The sequence below is a fragment of the Bison bison genome, unplaced genomic scaffold, assembly GCF_000754665.1.
Source record: "Bison bison bison isolate TAMUID 2011002044 unplaced genomic scaffold, Bison_UMD1.0 scf7180017864259, whole genome shotgun sequence".
Lineage (NCBI taxonomy): Eukaryota > Metazoa > Chordata > Mammalia > Artiodactyla > Bovidae > Bison > Bison bison.
The window spans coordinates 4824944-4843968 of NW_011494831.1; the positions used below are offsets into that span (position 1 = coordinate 4824944).

General features: G+C 38.9%; 1 protein-coding gene across 5 annotated transcripts in view; it reads right to left on the reverse strand.

Annotated features, from left to right (window-relative positions):
• TTBK2 (tau tubulin kinase 2) overlaps positions 1–19025 on the reverse strand; it is a 130646-nt gene that overhangs the window by 27084 nt on the left and 84537 nt on the right. For all 5 annotated transcript variants that reach the window (XM_010848038.1, XM_010848035.1, XM_010848039.1 and 2 more), the window contains 3 exons: positions 16363–16455; positions 15692–15817; positions 2914–3071 (listed from right to left, as the gene is read on the reverse strand). In XM_010848038.1, the coding sequence (XP_010846340.1) occupies positions 2914–3071; positions 15692–15817; positions 16363–16455 (377 nt within the window). The remainder of the gene's footprint in view (positions 1–2913; positions 3072–15691; positions 15818–16362; positions 16456–19025) is intronic.

Consider the following 19025-nt stretch of genomic DNA (forward strand, 5'->3'; position numbering starts at 1 on the left):
TCAAGGCTGTATATTGTCACCCTGCTTATTTTACTTATATGCAGAGTACATCATGAGAAACGCTGGACTAGAAGAAACAAAAGCTGGTATCAAGATTGCCGGGAGAAATATCAATAACCTCAGATATGCAGATGACACCACCCTTATGGCAGAAAGTGAAGAGGAACTCAAAAGCCTCTTGATGAAAGTGAAAGAGGAGAGTGAAAAAGTTGGCTTAAAGCTCAACATTCAGAAAACGAAGATCATGGCATCCGGTCCCATCACTTCGTGGGAAATAGACGGGGAAACAGTCTAAACAGTGTCAGACTTTATTTTTCTGGGCTCCAAAATCACTGCAGATGGTGACTGCAGCCATGCAAGTAAAAGACGCTTACTCCTTGGAAGCAAAGTTATGACCAACCTAGATAGCATATTCAAAAGCAGAGACATTACTTTGCCAACAAAGGTTCGTCTAGTCAAGGCTATGGTTTTTCCTGTGGTCGTGTATGGATGTGAGAGTTGGACTGTAAAGAAGGCTGAGCGCTGAAGAATTGATGCTTTTGAACTGTGGTGTTGGAGAAGACTCTTGAGAGTCCCTTGGACTGCAAGGAGATCCAACCAGTCCATTCTGAAGGAGATCAGCCCTGGGATTTCTTTGGAGGAAATGATGCTGAAGCTGAAACTCCAGTACTTTGGCCACCTCATGTGAAGAGTTGACTCATTGGAAAAGACTCTGATGCTGGGAGGGATTGGGGGCAGGAGGAGAAGGGGACGGCAGAGGATGAGATGGCTGGATGGCATCACTGACTTGATGGACGTGAGTCTGAGTGAACTCTGGGAGTTGGTGATGGACAGGGGGGTCTGGCATGCTGCAATTCCTGGGGTCGCAAAGAGTTGGACACGACTGAGCGACTGAACTGAACTGAGTATCTGTTTCTATCACAGTGTGATCAGATAAGGTAACATTTCTGCTTTGTGGAACTACCTCTGTTTGGTGACCTGATAACTGATCAATTTTTATAAATATACCAGGGGCACTTGAGTGGATGGTGCTATCTCTATCATCAGGGTATAGGAGTTGAAAAATATGCCTAAGGTCTACCTGCGTTGTCGTCTTCTGTTTCTCACTCTTCATTCAGCTGAATTCAATCTTGAACTCAATTGTGAACACAGATTGAACAGTATTACAACCTCCAGTTACTAGTGTGTATCTTTGAATCTCTGGTATTTGTGGCTGTCTAAAGATTTCTGCTATGATGCTGGCGACTAAATATTAATAAATATTATGTCCCATTTGTGAATTGTGACACTTAGCATTAAAAGTACCCCTCCATCTCTGTAATGTTTAATGTTTTGTGTGTTTTTTTTTTTTTACTTGAATGCTACATTGTTTGGTATCAGGATTGCTATTTTCTATTTCCATTTTCCTGATTTATTTTTGTCTATCCCTTTCTGAAATGTGTTTTTCTTAATGTATCTCTTGTACGTAGCAATGTAAACGGAACTAAAAATCTTTTTCTTTTAATAGATGTGCCCATGCATATTTATCTCGATGACTGCTAAGTTTGGTCTTAATCCTGTTATAGTATTTTATAATTATGTGTAGTTTGCTATATTCTCTATAAGATAGGCACTCTTTGTACTTTAAAAAATATATATTTTAGAAGGTTTGCGTTTTTGTTTTAATGGTCACCTTTGGACATTTGCCTTTTAAATGCTCTTAGTCCCATTTTCTTATTTAATCTTTTGCTATTTAGTTTCTTACTTGTAAAGTAAAGTGGCTGGAACAGGGTGATGGATTCCAAAACCAGATAAGCATGAGAAACATCTGATGTGTATGAACTTCTGTTCCACACGCCTAGATGTTCTGATTTAGTAGGTCTGCTCTGAGTCCTACAAATAGGTATTTTTAAACCAACATCTATGGTGGTTCTATTGTAGCTAGTCAGGGTCTCACATTTAAGAACTCTTAGACTAATTAACTGGGCTTCCCTGGTGGCTCAGACGGTAAAGAATTTGCCTGCAATGCAGGAGACCGGGTTCAATTCCTGGGTCAGGAAGATCCCCTGGAGGAGGGCATGGCAATCCACTCTAGTATTCTTGCCTGGAGAAATTCCATGAACAGAAGAGCCTGGCGGCTACAGTCCAAGGGGTCACAAAGAGTTGGACACGATTGAGCAACTAACACACAGACTAATTAGGGATATCATCTCCAGTTCTATGGGTCCATGTAAGCTTTTCTGAGTCAATAAGCTCTAGTATCTCATCTCAATATAAAAGGAAAGCAATGGATTAGTGATAGAGAATCCCAATTAGGTCACTGTATGGTTTTTCCCTATTTGCTCTTTCTTTTAAATCGGTTTAAAGCAATTAGAGAACAGGTTTTAAAAAAAAGGGGGGAGGTCAGAAAAAGAGACAACTTCCTCCAAATAAAAAATAACAAAAGCAAATGTATGAATGCATATGTAGAGAAAAAAACATTAAATAACAAAAATAATACTAACCTCTTTCTAATACACTCTGAAAATTAATGAGTTTCATAAGAGGAATAGCTACATGTTTTGTTCCCACTACACTTAAGCAGAAGATAGTCAGAAATAACTGCGGCTGTTGTTTCCAGGATCTCATATATTCTTTAGTAGTAAATGCAACAAATGCCCCTTTGCATTTAGAAGAAAACCTTCTGTACATCTGACATTAACAAGCAACACAAGCTCTAAGCGTCCATTTCACGGTATAACCTGTAAGTACTTTCTAAGAAAAGTAAAGGTGAACGAAGTCATGTATAAGAGCAATGTTAATTCCAGGAAACCCAAAGGCATCCCTGTGTCTTCGCATTTGGTTATCTAAGGCAACCTGGATGAAATAAAAGACATTTCTGCTACGAGAATGCATCTAGGAAAAAGACACTGCTGAACACTGTTCGGGACATACCCAATGGCCGCAGGGGTCAAACGGGTGTGCAGCTGAGGAGTGGCGGAAGTAGTGGTTGTGGTGAGGGAGCCATCAGTTCCAGTCTTCTCCCAGTCAAAAGGATCACTTTCAATTACTCCAAAGGCCTTGATGCTGTTGTCAAACACGGATGTAAGAAGCTAAATCACAAAAGGAAAAAACTGGAGTAAGCCAACAGTAAACATAGTCACTTTATTCTATAAGAAAAGCACCCCAGACTCTTAAATTAGTTTGGTAGTATCACTTTTTAAAAAAGCCTGATGATACAAATAGGGGAGTGTGAATAAGGACTACATAAGGATGATGATGTTCAATTAGCATTGATTTTTCTCAGCTGAGATACAGATTTTTAGTTATGTAGGATAATGTATTTTATGTAGGAAGATAATGAAGCATCATACTACTTTGTGATGATTTCGCAAAGGGAAATATGTATTATATGTGTATGTGTGCATTGAGTTTCAATCATCTAAATGACCCATTTTTTGGGGGAACATTTTTATATGCTTGAACTTAAGTGACCAAGGTTAACAGTTGGTATATCTGGGTTAAGAGGTATATAAAACTTTGTTGTGCTTTCTGAGAATGTTTTCGCTGGTTTGAAAAATTCTTAAACTATGTGTATGTGCACACAAACTATCAAAAAGAAAATCTGCTATTGCTTTATATTATACATTCTTTGACTTTTTGTCTTTAAATTCCAAAAGTCTGGTGTAATATTGAGAAAAATTTCATAAAGATCTTCCTTTACTGTTTGACAGTATGCAACATTTTCAATTTTATAGTTAAAACTGGATTAAACTCTCATCACTTCTCTTACTGTTAGTATCCTACCCTCATAGATTCACCTTGCACTTTTCCTGCCCCAGACCTGAAATCAGTACTTCTTCACTGGAGGATTTTTACAAGGGTCTGTTTCAGGCTTCAAAAATATTGCTCTGACTAAGAAGTGGAGAACAGATGCCATAAATAAGGAGGGGGATGAGGGTGCCAGGATCAGATGACCAGTTAGGAGGCTACTGTCACTGAACCTGAGTGGGAACAGTGGAGGTGATAAGAAGTGGTAGGATTAGGACATAGTTTGTAGAGCCAACAGAACTTACTGACAGAGTAGATGAAAGCTGTAAAAGTAAAGAAAGAATAAAGAAAAATTTGTATTTCTGACCTGAGCTCCCGGATAAATGGTGGTACCATTTAATGAGATGGAAAGTAGTGAATCTGAGGATTGGGATGTTTAAAGTTTTATGGAGTTTAGAGAGGAACAGGGAATACAGATACAAATTTGAGAGTCATCAGTGTATTGATATTACTAGGTATTATTTAAAACCATAGACTAGATGATATGATCTAAGTAGAGTAGGCTGCAAGGGCTAAGGCCAAGGGCATTGCAACATTTAGATGGAAAGATGAGGTGGACTCAGCAAATGAAACCAAGGAGTGGCCAGTGAGGCAAGAAATGGGTATGTGGTGTTGACCAAGTAAAGAAACCACCTCAACAAGGAGACAGTCAAATGCTATCAATTATAAACTTAACAGTTATTTCTGATTATTTAATTGATTTCACCCAGATTGTAGGCTCCAAGAGGCCGGTACATAGCTCATCTTGTTCATCACTGTATTGAACATAATGCCTTCTATCAAAGAGTGTCATATTGTGATTTATATGAAATATATATCTGGTCATTTAGAAGACCCAAAATATATTTCTCATATATATTTGGTCTTTGTCCACAGTTCCTGACTCACAGTTCCCCAAACTCTTGAAATTTTCTGAGAGATAAGAGCAATGGGAGCACTTTTTGTAATAGTATTTGATCTCTAGTCCTCAGTTCCTGAAATCACTTCAGAGCCATAAAGGGGAAATGGTGTCTTCTTATTCATAACAAGCTCCTTTCTACCATAACTGGGTTTATGTTACTAAGGTGACTTTTGGAAAGTACCAACGGATGGAGGCCGCTCATCAGAGGAATCAACCATATGATGAGAGGGTTCGAACTTTCAGTCCCATACTTGTGTCCTCCAGGGGAAGGAAGGCGGCTGGAGGTTGAATAAATTACCAAGGGTCAGGGAACTCTGCTCAACAGTATATAACAATCTAAAGGGAGAAAGAATTTCAAAAAGAATAGATACATGTACATGTATTACTGAATCACTACTGTACAACACACTGTTGATCAAACTATACTCCAAAATAAACTAAAAAGTTAAAAAACAAAAACAAAAATTTTTTTTAAATGACCAGTGGTCAGTGATTTAATAAATCATACCTATGTAATGAAACCTCCATAAAAACCCAAAGTATAGGGTTCAGAGACCTTCTGGGTTGGTTAGTATGTGGAGGTGCTCAGAGAATGGTGCCTTAGAGAGGGCAGGAAAGCTCCACACCCTCTCCTCATACCTTGTTATATGAAGTTCTTCTATCTGGCTGCTTAAGTTATACCCTTTGTAATGAAATGGTAATCTAGTGGAAAACTGGTTTCCCACAACCTGGGAGCCACTCCAGCAAGTTAATCAAAATTAAGGAGGGAGTCATGGGACCCTCATAACTTACAGCCATTCAGTCAGAAATACACATGACAGCTAGGACTTGCTCTGAAGTGGAGGGCAGTCTCCTGGAAATAAGTCATTAACCTGTGGAAATTGATACTACTTATCTCTGGGTAGATGGTGTCAGAACTGAGTTGAATTTTAGGAATTCAGCTGGTGTCAGAGAATTGCTTGGTGGTATGGAGGAAAAAAACCATGTTGGAATTGTGGGTGAAGATCCCTTAAATAGTATCTAAAAACTGTTAAAGAATAAACTTTTATTTGTAATAATATTTACTATCAGATTCACATGATCTTTTTGTCTAAGTCTCAAAGAAAAAAATAATAAATGTAGAAAAGAAAACTAAAAGTTAAAATGAATTGGGAAAGGCCTAGTTATAAAACCTGGGAATTTTTATTTTGGCCTGTTTTTCTTGGCATAAACTATCTGTGTTACAGCTCAGACTTTTCCCAAATTGTCAGAGGTAGAGGCTTCAGAAAACAAAGGATGAAAGGGAAATGGACTGAAACCCTACACATGTAAGAATGAAAGAGGCAGACTTTGGACCCCTTTCCTGACTCTGGACCCTGAGGTTCTCATAGGTCCCACAAAGTGAGACGCTTCTTTCCTGAAAAGTGGAGTCCCTGGTCGTGGGGTCAGCATCTGCCTTGCTGCGTGAGTACTCAGACTGCTACTGCTCAGTGTTGTGCTGGTACTGGGTGGTGACAGGGACGGCTCTAAACAGTTTTTATTGCCAGATGTCCTTTTATCATGGAATTCCTTACATTTATTATAGTGTTGAATGTTTTAGAAATGTAGCATTTATGCCATTGGGCCTCAAGTAAGAAACAGCTCGTTACTATGATGATGATACTGGAAACCTGCAGGAAGGATGCAGGGCACAGAACAAAGGAAACAGGAGGAGAGCTAAAAGCGCTGAAGCACTGAAGGCACCCTACTGAGAACAAATGGTCAGATGATTAGAGCTCTGCAGATACCTTAAAGAGCAAAACATTTCAAATGCAGCAGAATAATTTTCTAATTCAGGACTATGGTTGCTCCAAATGCTAAACTTCAACAGATTGGGATGGGATAAACAGGACAGGTCAAGGACTTTTCCAATCAGAACAGGAGCTCATTGTGCTCCTGTTTCTTTTTCCTGTTTTCTTTTTCTCAAACTGAAAAGGAAGCAGAACAAAATCTGAAGAAACCTTCCAGATGATTCTGACACTTCCCTCTAGGAAGGTATGATCTGTATCTCTCCATTGAGAATTACTGGAATCTAGTATACATCTGCCTGGAGAAGGCAATGGCACCCCACTCCAGTACTCTTGCCTGGAAAATCCCATGGGCGGAGAGGCCTGGTGGGCTGCAGTCCATGGGGTCACCAAGAGTTGGACACGACTGAGCGACTTCACTTTCACTTTTCACTTTCATGCATTGGAGAAGGAAATGGCAACCCACTCCAGTGTTCTTGCCTGGAGAATCCCAGGGATGGGGGATCCTAGTGGGCTGCCGTCTATGGGGTCGCACAGAGTCGGACACGACTGAAGCGACTTAGCAGCAGCAGCAGAAGTATACATCTGACTCCTTTACTTCTTTTATTTAATAATATATTCTTAGAAAATACAAACTTATCTACAGAGTCCAGGTTTCTCAAATTACGGTAATGTGTACCCTCAGGGGATGCAGCCATATACCAGAGAGTTTAAAAGTCATTTGATAAATGTGGCACAGTTTCCTAGAGAATTTTACTCAGAGATAAGACACTTAATATATTTTATAATACAATGAACACAGGAAGTTAGAAAGCAAAATTCATAGGAACCTTTAGGATAAATCAGAATGCAGAGAAGTTGTGGACTCATGGCTGACATTCTAAGACTGGTCCCAGACCTCTTGAGAACATGCTTATACTTTGCTGCAATAGGAGAAATCAGTAAAACAGTGTGAGAAACTCTAGAAGCATTAACATCAGTGGGAAGCTGAATCTTCCTTGAATGGAAGTAGGGACAGGAAGGAGGTTGGGGGAAGGAGACTGGGGTGGGGGGTGTGGAGAAAAGAAGAGGGAGGGCCTGAGCAAGGTCTAGACAGACAACAGTGCAGTGTTATTTTTTATGTGGTTACCGTTGTTGATTATTTGTGTCAACTGTCTATCCAGGTGCACTTACAAATAAGAGGTAGTTGTTTCTCTTAATCCTAATTCTAATGGGATATACAATAAAATGTTTTTTCTAAAGCAAATTATTCAAGACACAAAGTACATAAAAATCAAGTACTACGTCTGAGCAATTAGATTCTGATTAATCTTGATTTTCTACTTTTCTGTAATTTCCAAACTTCTTTTATGACATGTATTGCTTTCAATAACAAGAAAAAATTGAACAGAAATGCATTATCTAAAATAAGTTAATTGTATACATAAGCAGGTGTAGTCCACAAAAATGCATGGCGCAGCTCCTGCCACATGGAATACCTTATTCTTCACGGTGATCAGTCATCTGACAAAGACATAGTACCTGAGGGAGCATTATGTCCCCTCTCCTTATCCTTAGCACAAGTGAATCGACAGCTTTTCATATTTACCTCCACATGAAACCCCAGTTTGCCCTTTCAAAGAAAATGCAGATAAAGTCCAATTACTGTAAAAACAAGAACTATTTGCAATGTGATATTGGGGACTGAGAAGTCTGATTCCTGAATAATCAGTTAATAAATGGTAAATTAATGGATCAATAAAGCACTTAACCAGTAGAGCACAATGGCAATGCTGTCTTGGCTGTTTCAAAGATAGATTACAGCAAAAAAAAACTGCCTCACTTCAGTGATAAGTAGACACAATAGAGGAAAAGAAAGGTTCTACATTTCTCTCTTCCAGGAATTTTTTAGCAGCATTGGTAGAGGAAAACAAAACAAAACAAAACAAACTGCATCCTTTGGAGAAAAGAACCAAAAAAAGAAGAGAGATCAAATAAAGAGAATGAGTTGAAGAAGCTGCAGAGTTTTAGGCTGTTTTCATCACTTATAAGATACTAGAACAACTCAGGAGTGCCCCCTGGTTGGCTGCCCCAGGGCAGCTGAGACAGCATGAGGCAGCCTCAGCCACTGTGCTGCCTGTTACCAAGGTCATTTTTCAGGTGCTCATCAGCCCACGAGGTAGACTGGCAATGTCTAAGCTTTAAGATGTCTCCTAAAATGCCCAGTGAAAAAGATAAGCAACATTTCCTTTTTGCCTTAACAGGACAAAGCAGCATAAGAAATTCTCTTATTAATATTAATAACATAGAAGTAATGCTGAGTAGAATACAAGAATGAAAAGTAAGATAATTGTAAGCAAATGCAGTGTCCCTGGGGGACATGTAAAACCTCTTCAGGTTAACATGATGCTTTACAATTCATAAAACAGTCTCACAATTACCTCATTTATATCCTAACAACACTGTGGGGTAGGTATTTTCACCATTTCACAGGCGAAAAAGAAAACAGGCTTAGGAAAGCCATACAAATGGTGTGTAGCAAAGCTCCAGCTGAAACAGATCTTTTAAACTCAGTGTCATTTCTACCACGTAAGAGTTACAGCCGGTCAGCAGGCTGTACTCTGCAAACCTGCAAACCCTGTAATTGCCATGCCTCAAGACTGAAGAAAGAGCCAAGAGACAGTGACAGAGATATCAGTGGTTTACTGGATAGGATATCTTACACATCCGCAGCAAAATGGTCCTGGAGCAACACCTCGCAGTGCCTGGCAGACAGCAGGCAGACCACGGCAGCAATCGTCACTCCTAGGGGGTGAAGGAGGCTACCACTTGCAGGGGAAACTGACATCAGATTGGTTCAGCAGTTACCAGGGAAACCAGCAACTGGGGCAAATCCCTCAGAGCCCTCAGATTTACAACCATCACAAGGGCTGATGGCTCTCTTTAATAAACAAGGAAGCAGAATCATTCTTGGCTAAGGACTAGAACAATCACTAGCTGGGGCAGGGGGCAAGGATGTTCCTGTGAGAAGGGTATAGGTGGGAAGCAAGAACTGGTTGAACAGGGGATGTGCAGAGAGCAAGAGAAGAGCCATGTTAAGTGATGTGACCATACAACAGGCAAGGGAAAAACAGTATAAAATTGAAATTATCCTTGAAAGCTTCTTAAGATGCCCACAAAGTACAGGACAGTAGTTGTACTAGATGCAAAATAGCTCGTTTTCCCCTCAGCATTGGGAGAGACTTCTATTTCTTCGGATGAATGTGAATGAAGCTACCTACATTTAGGGGCTATACTGTACCCCCAAACTACTTTTCTTTTAAACATAAGAATCACACTCAGTACAGCCTGATTGCTGTTGATGAGTGACAGCGTGAGGCAACAGCAGATTCACAAGGGCTCTGCACCCTCACCCTCAGGACAGGGCATGGCTGGCTGAGCCAAAGCACAGGCAGAATCACAGACACCATTAAACTGCTCCATCTCCTGAATGTGCAGCTGAATTTAAGTGAGTCTAGTAAATATGGGTATTCTGTGACTCTATTGTATTCTATAGTTACATCAAATACCCATTCATTGGCTCAGACATACGCTGAATGCCTAAGATGCTGGGTGCTAGGAATGCAAGAATGAACAAAGCAGTCTTGTCTCCAGAGTGTCTGCATTTAACAGAAGCAATAATCAGATTAAGCAGAGTTTGTTCAATTTGGCAAACTTTCACTAAATGACTGTCACTGTGCTAATTTCTTGAGAAAACTGAGCTAAATGTGCAAGGTCCTGGCTCTAATGGAGTTTATCTAGAAAGGCGACACAACAAAGTACTGTTCTCAGAGTTTAGCATAAGAAATCGTTCCTGTCTGAAAGCAATCAGAGGAGACTGTTGCATCTGAGTCGGGCCTTCAACTTCATAAGACAAGCAAGCAGCATTATAAAACACAGGCATTCCAGGCAGGACAAGCTGGAAGAAGGGCCAGGAGTCCCATCTGACTGCACTGAGGGGTCCAATAAAGCTGATACACATTAAGTACAACTGAGAATGAAGGAGATAATTAGAAGAGGGAAAGCAAGAATTCATCCACTTCTATCTCCACTGCTTATACCCAAGTCAAGACCATCACGGTTCCCTTGCCTCCTGCCCAGGAAGGCGCCACCTCCCAGCCTCTCTTGCAATTAGAACTGAGCCAATGTGATGTAGTTCTGGTAACAGGGTACCAGCCAAAATGCTCAGATCACTTCCAGGTCTGTTCTTAAACCCCCAAACCATTATCTATACTTGCTCTTCCCTTTCCTGATGACTGTAAAGGCCATGGATTAAAGATAGCAGAGTTAAAATATGGGTGGAGCCTGGTTGTTCAAGGTACCACTAGAGTTGCCCAATAGAGAGGCCCAACTTAACTACACTGTTTTGTAAGCAAAGACAAAAAAAAACCTGTGGTGTTAAAACACTGATTTTTAAAATATTTCTTTCCAAGGTATAGCTCAGTCTCTCTCAATGCCTTCCTAAGTAGTCTCTAACTCTCTGCCTCATTTGAACACACACAACTACAAAAGCAATCCTCTTCAAACACATACTGGATCACCATGTTCCTGTTTGTTAGACTTGCAGGGCTTCCTGTTGCACCAGAATAAACTGAAATGCCCAACAAGACTGGCAAGGCCCTGTATCACCTGGCTTCTGCCCTCCTTTGCAACCTCATCTCAAACTACTCTCTCCCCTCATTTACCACACTCTATATGCACATGTTCTTCCTCTTGCTTATAACCTTCTTCCTCCTGTTTTTGCTCTCCATGTGGCCATTATAGTCCCATTTTTTAGGGCTCAGCTCACGTGGGCAGCCTAAGAGAGAACGAGTGAGAAAGCTTCCAACACCTTATTTTATGGGACGTTCCCCCTTGTTACTCTCTAGATCAGCCTCTTGTTTGTTTCAAAAGCAGCCCATCTGTACCTTCTAAAAATTTAACTCTGTTGTTATTAGAGTCAGGGGAGCCTAAAACACCTCTAAGTCCCCCAAAGCAAGAGGCAAGCCTGCTGAATTTTGATGGAAGCACTGTATAAATAGTCCTGTTCCTAAACCTGGAAAGTATATCAAGATTAAGGACACCTGGATGGCTTCCTCGCTCATGTCTTTTAATGTTAGCAATCCTCTGGCAGTGTATGAAATGGCTCATCGATACATTTTACTTTCAGGCTCACCAATGATGTGTATATTTATGGGTTTCATTAGTCTTCTCAATTTGCTCATTGATGTGGAGGAATTCAAGATAGATAAAACTGCCCCAGGCAACTCTCAGAAATAGCTCTCTTTCTCAAAACACTTTAAAAGGATTTATTTAAATCATAAGATGGCAACAGCAAGACTTTATATTTTTATCACTATCTACATTTCTGAAAAAGTTCACCCAGCACTTTTTAAAAAAACTTAGAATTTGAAATATAAATTCATAGGAAATCATAAAAACAGTACAAAGAAGTTCCCTTTACCTAGTTTGCCTTAATGGTAATATCTTAAATAACTAGAGTACAATGTCTAAAACAGGAGAATAACATTGTTACAATCCAGAGAGTTTATCGAATTTCACCAGTTTTAGCTGTACTTACCTGAAGAGCTGACTCATTTGAAAAGACCCTGACGCTGGGAAAGATTGAGGGCAGGAGGAAAAGGGGACAACAGAGGAGGAGATGGTTGAATGGCATCACCCACTCAATGGACATGGGTTTGGGTGAACTCCGGGAGTTGGTGATGGACAGGGAGGCCCGTCATGCTGTGGTTCATGGGGTTGAAAAGAGTCAGACACAACTGAGCGACTGAACTGAACTAAACTGTGTGATTTTATGGTTCTATACAATTTTATCACCAGAGGAGATTCTTGGCCTAGCACTTGTCTCTTATAGTTGCTATACTTTCGAAAGCTAATAAAAACAATCCACAGGTTCTGTATCTGAGGATTTAACCAACCAAATTAAATATATTTAAAAAAATCCAGAAAGTTCCCAAAGCAAAACTTAAATTTACCAGCAACTAGTTTCAAGCATTTATATTGCACTGGAATGGGTGAATTTAACTCAGATGACCATTATATCTACTACTGTGGGCAAGAATCCCTTAGAAGAAATGGATTAGCCATCATGGTCAACAAGAGAGTCCGAAATGCAGTACTTGGATGCAATCTCAAAAACAACAGAATTATCTCTGTTCGTCTCCAAGGTAAACCATTCATTATAACAGTAATCCAAGCCTATGCCCCAACCAGTAATGCTAAAGAAGCTGAAGTTGAACGGTTCTATGAAGACTTACAAGACCTTTTAGAACTAACACCGCAAAAAGATGTCCTTTTCATTATAGGGGACTGGAATGCCAAAGTAGGAAGTCAAGAAACACCTGGGGTTAACAGGCAAATTTGGCCTTGGAATACGGAATGAAGCAGGGCAAAGACTAATAGAGTTTTGCCAAGAGAACACAATGGTCATAGCAAACACCCTCTTCCAACAACACAAGAGAAGACTCTACACATGGACATCACCAGATGGTCAACACCAAAATCAGACTGATTATATTCTTTGCAGCCAAAGATGGAGAAGCTCTATACAGCCAGCAAAAACAAGACTGGGAACTGACTGTGGCTCAGATCATGAACTCCTCATTGCCAAATTCAGACTGAAATTGAAGAAAGTAGGGAAAAGACCATTCAGGTATGACCTAAATCAAATCCCTTACGATTATACAGTGGAAGCAAGAAATAGATTTAAGGGCCTAGATCTGATAGATAGAGTGCCTGATGAACTATGGACTGAGGTTTGTGACATTGTACAGGAGATAGGGATCAAGACCATCCCCATGGAAAAGAAACGCAAAAAAGGAAAATGGCTGTCTGGGGAGGCCTTACAAATAGCTGTGAAAAGAAGAGAAGCGAAAGGCAAAGGAGAAAAGGAAAGATATAAGCATCTGAATGCAGAGTTACAAAGAATAGCAAGGAGAAATAAGAAAGCCCTCCTCAGCGATCAATGCAAAGAAATAGAGGAAAACAACAGAATGGGAAAGACTAGAGATCTCTTCAAGAAAATTAGAGATACCAAGGGAACATTTCATGAAAAGGTGGGCTTGATAAAGGACAGAAATCGTATGGACCTAACAGAAGTAGAAGATAATCAGTAATTAAACTCAAATTCAGGAATGAATTCCAAATTATAATATTAACCATTAGACACCATTAATTCACAAGAACATTCAAAGTAGAGTAATTTTTCTGAAAATGAAGACTGCAGCAGGGCATTGTGAGGAAAGCAGGAATCAGAAAGTGCAAAGGTCAGATCTTTCTGGACCTGGTATCACACTGATACTAGTCATCAGAACATCTTTTAGTCACCAACACCTTTTCCCCAATTATCCTTCTCCCATCTACCTGCCCTCTGCTCCTACTCACTGCTTACGGAAGATCAAAGAGCAAAGAAGAATCAGAAAATGTTATGAAAATGTTATGTCTGCTCTCTCTTTTCTAAAATAGGGAAATTACTATATTTTCTATTGTTATCAGGCGACAGAATAACAGAGAAGCCTCTAAAAGAATGTCCAAATGAAAAACCAGAGAACAATATTTTGTAAATTTAAATTGTAGGTCTAAGTTTCAAACTTTAGCTGGTGAACATTATAGTCTTCTTTGGAATGTAGGCATACCTAAGCAGAGAATGTAATTAAAAACTTTTTTTGCTGTGGAACTAATACATCAAACTGTCAATAAAAAAATTATTACCACCCAAGATGAGAAAGTTGGAACAATTCCTGGCTCCTCCTGATTCTAGTCTTACAAGTAAAACTTCATTATTTCATTGCAAGTAATGTGAACGCTACACATTTTAAAAAATCCATATATAAAATATAAATATGAGAACATATTCCAAAGTGACTCATAGACAATGTAGTTTTGCCATTTGTTAGCCTATATGTTATAACCCAAATAGCCACATAGAAAAGAACAACACAGGCTCACCTACTTAAGATCTCTAAGGACTCAAGACTGTATGTTGCCTCTCTGCTTTATATTCTATTTATATATTATACAAAAACTGCATTTTTCACAAAGAAATATTTATTATATGCAAATAAGTTCACTGTGCAGTAGACAGTCTTTTAGTCTTCGACACTGACAACACTTTAGAATATGAAACTTCCACTAGGGCTTCTCTGGTATCTCAGCAGTAAAGAATCCACGTGCCGATGCAGGAGACATGGGTTCAATCCCTGGTCAGGGAAGATACCACATGCTGCAGTGCAACAAAGTCCATACACCACCACTATTATCACCACTCTGTGATCTAGAGCCTGTGAACTGAAACCTTTGAGCCCGTGTGCTGCAACTACTGAAGCTCGTGAGCCCTAGAGCCACCGCTCTGCAACAAGAGAAACCACTGCAATGAGAAGCCTGCGCACAGCAACTAGAGAGTAGCCCCTGCTCACTACAATAAGAGAAAGCCCATGCAGCAACAAAGACTCAGCACAGCCAAAAATAAATAATTTTTTAAAACTTAAATTAACAGGCAGTAAAGCCCATGTGTTGTCCTTTGTAGATAAAACTTATACACTGATATTATTATTAATCAATGTGTGCCTTGAATTTATGTTTTCAGTAGTAGTGATTATCTTGCATTAAGCTCTGACCAAGTTTCCCTTGAGAGCAACAGAATCTTCTGAAATTTAGCTGGTTGGGGTTTGATATGCAATTTATGGTAAGCCTAGTCACCCCTAATAGGCCTCACTAACTGATGCTCTTAGGAAATGTTTCACTGACCACAGACAAAATGGAGCCAGTAATCTTTACTGACTACTCTCCCATAGCATGTTAACACATGATATGTAACCCTCAAGCCCTCAACAGATATATTCCTGATCTGGACATTTCCTTCTGGTCAACAAATTAGATACAGGATTTACATAATCTGAACTATCAGCAATTCAAAACTACCAAAAGAATCACAGCAGGAGCAGTTAGAATGCTACATGATAAACAAATCTAAAACTCTTAATGACATATGTTCATCCAGAAGGGAGAAAACACACACATGTGCAGACATGGATAATGTCATCATCAGTTAATTTAACCACATTTCTCATGATGTATTAAAACAGTACTATTTTTTAAAAAGTATTATTCTAGGAACCACCTAACTCATTTACAACACCCTCAATGGTACAATGCTTGGTAAGAATAAATACTAAAAGAGAAAAAAGAATTAATCCACAGAACTCACAAAGATGATTACCTGGTAGTCTGGTTTTGTAAAATAATCCAAAGAGGAAATGTGCTCCAGAAAGATGCTGAATTCTGGAGGGAGATGTTTCAACATAAGCCTGTGGTCATACCTCTCCTTAATAGAGCCCACTTGTTCCTGGGAAATAAAGAGAAAAGGAACCAAAGTCAATTTCTCTTGGAAGCTACACATTAAGAGCCTCTCAGTAACAGTCTCAAGGGTATATAAAATTGAACAATATAATGTGACAATTAAAAATTAAAAGCCTACTGACATTTCTTTTCTTGGCAACCATCAGTGTTTTCTCTGTTTTGTAGATATTCATTTGTGTCATATTTTAGATTCCACACTATAAGTGATATCATATGGTTATGTGTCTTTTTCTGACTTACTTCACTTAAAAGACCTAATTGACTTTAAAAAAGAAAAAAGAGAACTAGTGAAAATAAAGCTAAGAGAGCTCAAAATTTAATCAGAAATGACAGTTGTACTTAAATTAGCATTTTCATAGAAAAAATTATAATATCAGCTCATAGAAAGAAAAATATACATATTAGGATATAATGAAAGGGTTGGAAATGTTAATTTTTATACATAAGTATAATTTCAACAAAAAATGCCTACCCAGGAGAAATTTGTACTCCTTCCACTACCAAAACTGATGCTTCCATTTTCAAAATTACCTTGTCCTTTATTTTTCTCCAAGGGAGCTGACCAACCACAAATTCCACCAACATATAGAACAAGGACCAAAGGTCATCATGTCTTCCCATTTCCTTCATAAGCAAAAGAGAATTCAGTCACATTACATTACTGCTCCTGTGAGTTCATTACCTTGTCTAAGGCCTAACCATTGTGTTTTCATTTTTCCATAAAACTATCTGGCAGGTATATTTACATATCCGTAAAGCTATAAAACAATCTACATGGTAGAACAGATTTACTGAAAAATTTTCGATATAAAGAACACCCCAAAACCCAGAAATACTGGAAATAATGTATTTAAGAACCCATTAATTAATAAACGAGTTAATTAATTAGTAAAGGAAGGTGGTTGCCAAGGAATTCAGAGAAGGCGGGGAAGGGGAGTCAGTGCTAAGTGGGTATAGAATTTCAATGTTGCAAAATGAAAAAGTTGTAGAAATCTGGTGCAAAATAGTGTGGATATACTTAACACTACTTAATTGTATATATCAAAATGGTTAAGGCAGCAAATTGAATGTTATGTGTTCTTTACTACAATATAAAAAAAAGATGAAGCAGCAGCAAAGAAAATCTTTAGAACCAAAATGAAAAGAAAGCTGGAAACATGAAAAGCAACCTAAGACTGAAACTTTGGTTTTGGCTGTTTGGAGGCATCTGTCATAGATTTATCAACCAGGGTTTTATCAGTCATGAAGGGGACAGGTGTAAAAACATTAAGCCTACACAAGACAGGAGTTGCAACTGAGACACTGCCCCACCTCTCCCCACACCATGTACCTAGGACCCTCAAGGGGCTATCTTTAATGCAGTATTTGGTATGTATGTTATTACTACAATAATTTTATTTTTGGTAAAATTTGACCACTATCAAAGAGATAGTGTTTTTTTTAAAACAAAAACAACAACAAAAAACAACGTCCTGAGAATCTGTTACCATGGGCCTGCCCTTCACTCAGATTTGGGGTTTAAATTTATATTGTCTATGTGGTCCAGGAAACCAAGTCCAGAAATGGTGTTTTCTGGGTGATCCTATTCTGCAGTAATGACATATCAGATGAAAATCCTCTCAAGGTAAAAAAGCACCCTTAAATTTAGGCCTCTTTGAAATCTTATAGATAAAACCCCACCAGATCATTATTTGAAATAGCCCAGGTTCCTCTGTCCACAGGATTCTCCAGCAAGAATACTGGAGTGCCATTTTCTTCTCCAGGGGATATTCCTGACTCAGGGATCGAACCCACATCTCCTGCATTGGTAGGCAAATTCTTTACCACTGAGCCACCAGGGAAGCCCTTAGGAAGCATTACAAATCTCAAAGAGAATAAATATAAAGAAATCCACACCAAGGCAGATTTGAACATTTCTACAGGACACCAAAGACAAAGAGAAGATACCAAAAGTAGTCAAGAAAAAAAAAAAGACGATTAAATGCAAATTTCCCTGGTGGCTCAGACGGTAAAAGCATCTACTTTCAATGTGGAATACCGGGGTTCTATCCCCGGGTGGGGAAGATCTCCTGGAGAAGGAAATGGCAACCCACTCCAGTACTCTTGCCTGGAAAATTCCATGGATGGAGGAGCCTCATAGGCTACAGTCCATGGGGTCCCAAAGAATTGGACACAACTGGGTGATTTCACTTTCACTTTTCACTTTCAACAAGAATTAAATGGACAAAGATCTCAGTAAGAACCACAGAACCAGAAGTAAAATAATTTCTTCAAAGTATTGTGATAAATGGGCTTCCCAGGTGGTGCAGTGGTAAAGAATCCTCCTGCCAAAGCAGGAGACATGGGTTTGATCCCTGTGTCAGGAAGATCCCCTGGAGTAAGAAATGACAACCCACTTCAGTAATCTTGCCTAGAAAATTTCATGTACAGAGGAGCCTAGTGGGCTACAATCCATGGGGTTGGAAAGAGTCGGCCATGATTGAGTGACGGAACACACACACATTGCAATAAAACAAATATTAACAAAGGATTAAAATGCAGGAAAACAATGAGATGAAGTAAACAGTATTCAAGTATTTTGAAAAGTCCTTGTATTGTTTGGAAATTATTCATGTTAAGTTTCAGATTCTCTAAATAAACCTGCTTTCACTTAAAAGAAAACAAAAAACAAACAAAAATGGTTAAGATTTAGGTACCCCCAAAATAGAAACGCAGTGCATTAAGTTTAGAAATGATCAAATCAAGGTCACAGAGCATGGAAGAAATAAGTATATTAGAGTTACCTGGGAATTATTTTTAAACTAGACAACAATCTCTCAAGGTTCTACTAGTTGTATTCCTCTGTCACCATATACACTGACAATCAGTATTGTGAAGCTATGCTACCGTATAAAGCATACTACTCCTCAGATGTGTTGGGACCAGAAAAGAAGGGTAAGAATCAGTGCAATATGTGATCAAATTTCCCTAGACATTAATAAGCAGAGATCACTCTACGCTGGAAAGGCTTTTAGAAGAAATCTCTACTCTTTAAATTAAAAAAAAAAAACCCACAGATAATCTCTTTCTAGTAGTTATTTTGGAAATGCTTATATTATGATCCCTGAACATGTTTATGCTTATCTCAAAATGAATTTCATATTTCAAAGATTCCAATGTGAACATATAACAGAATTAATTAGAAAGCATAGTAC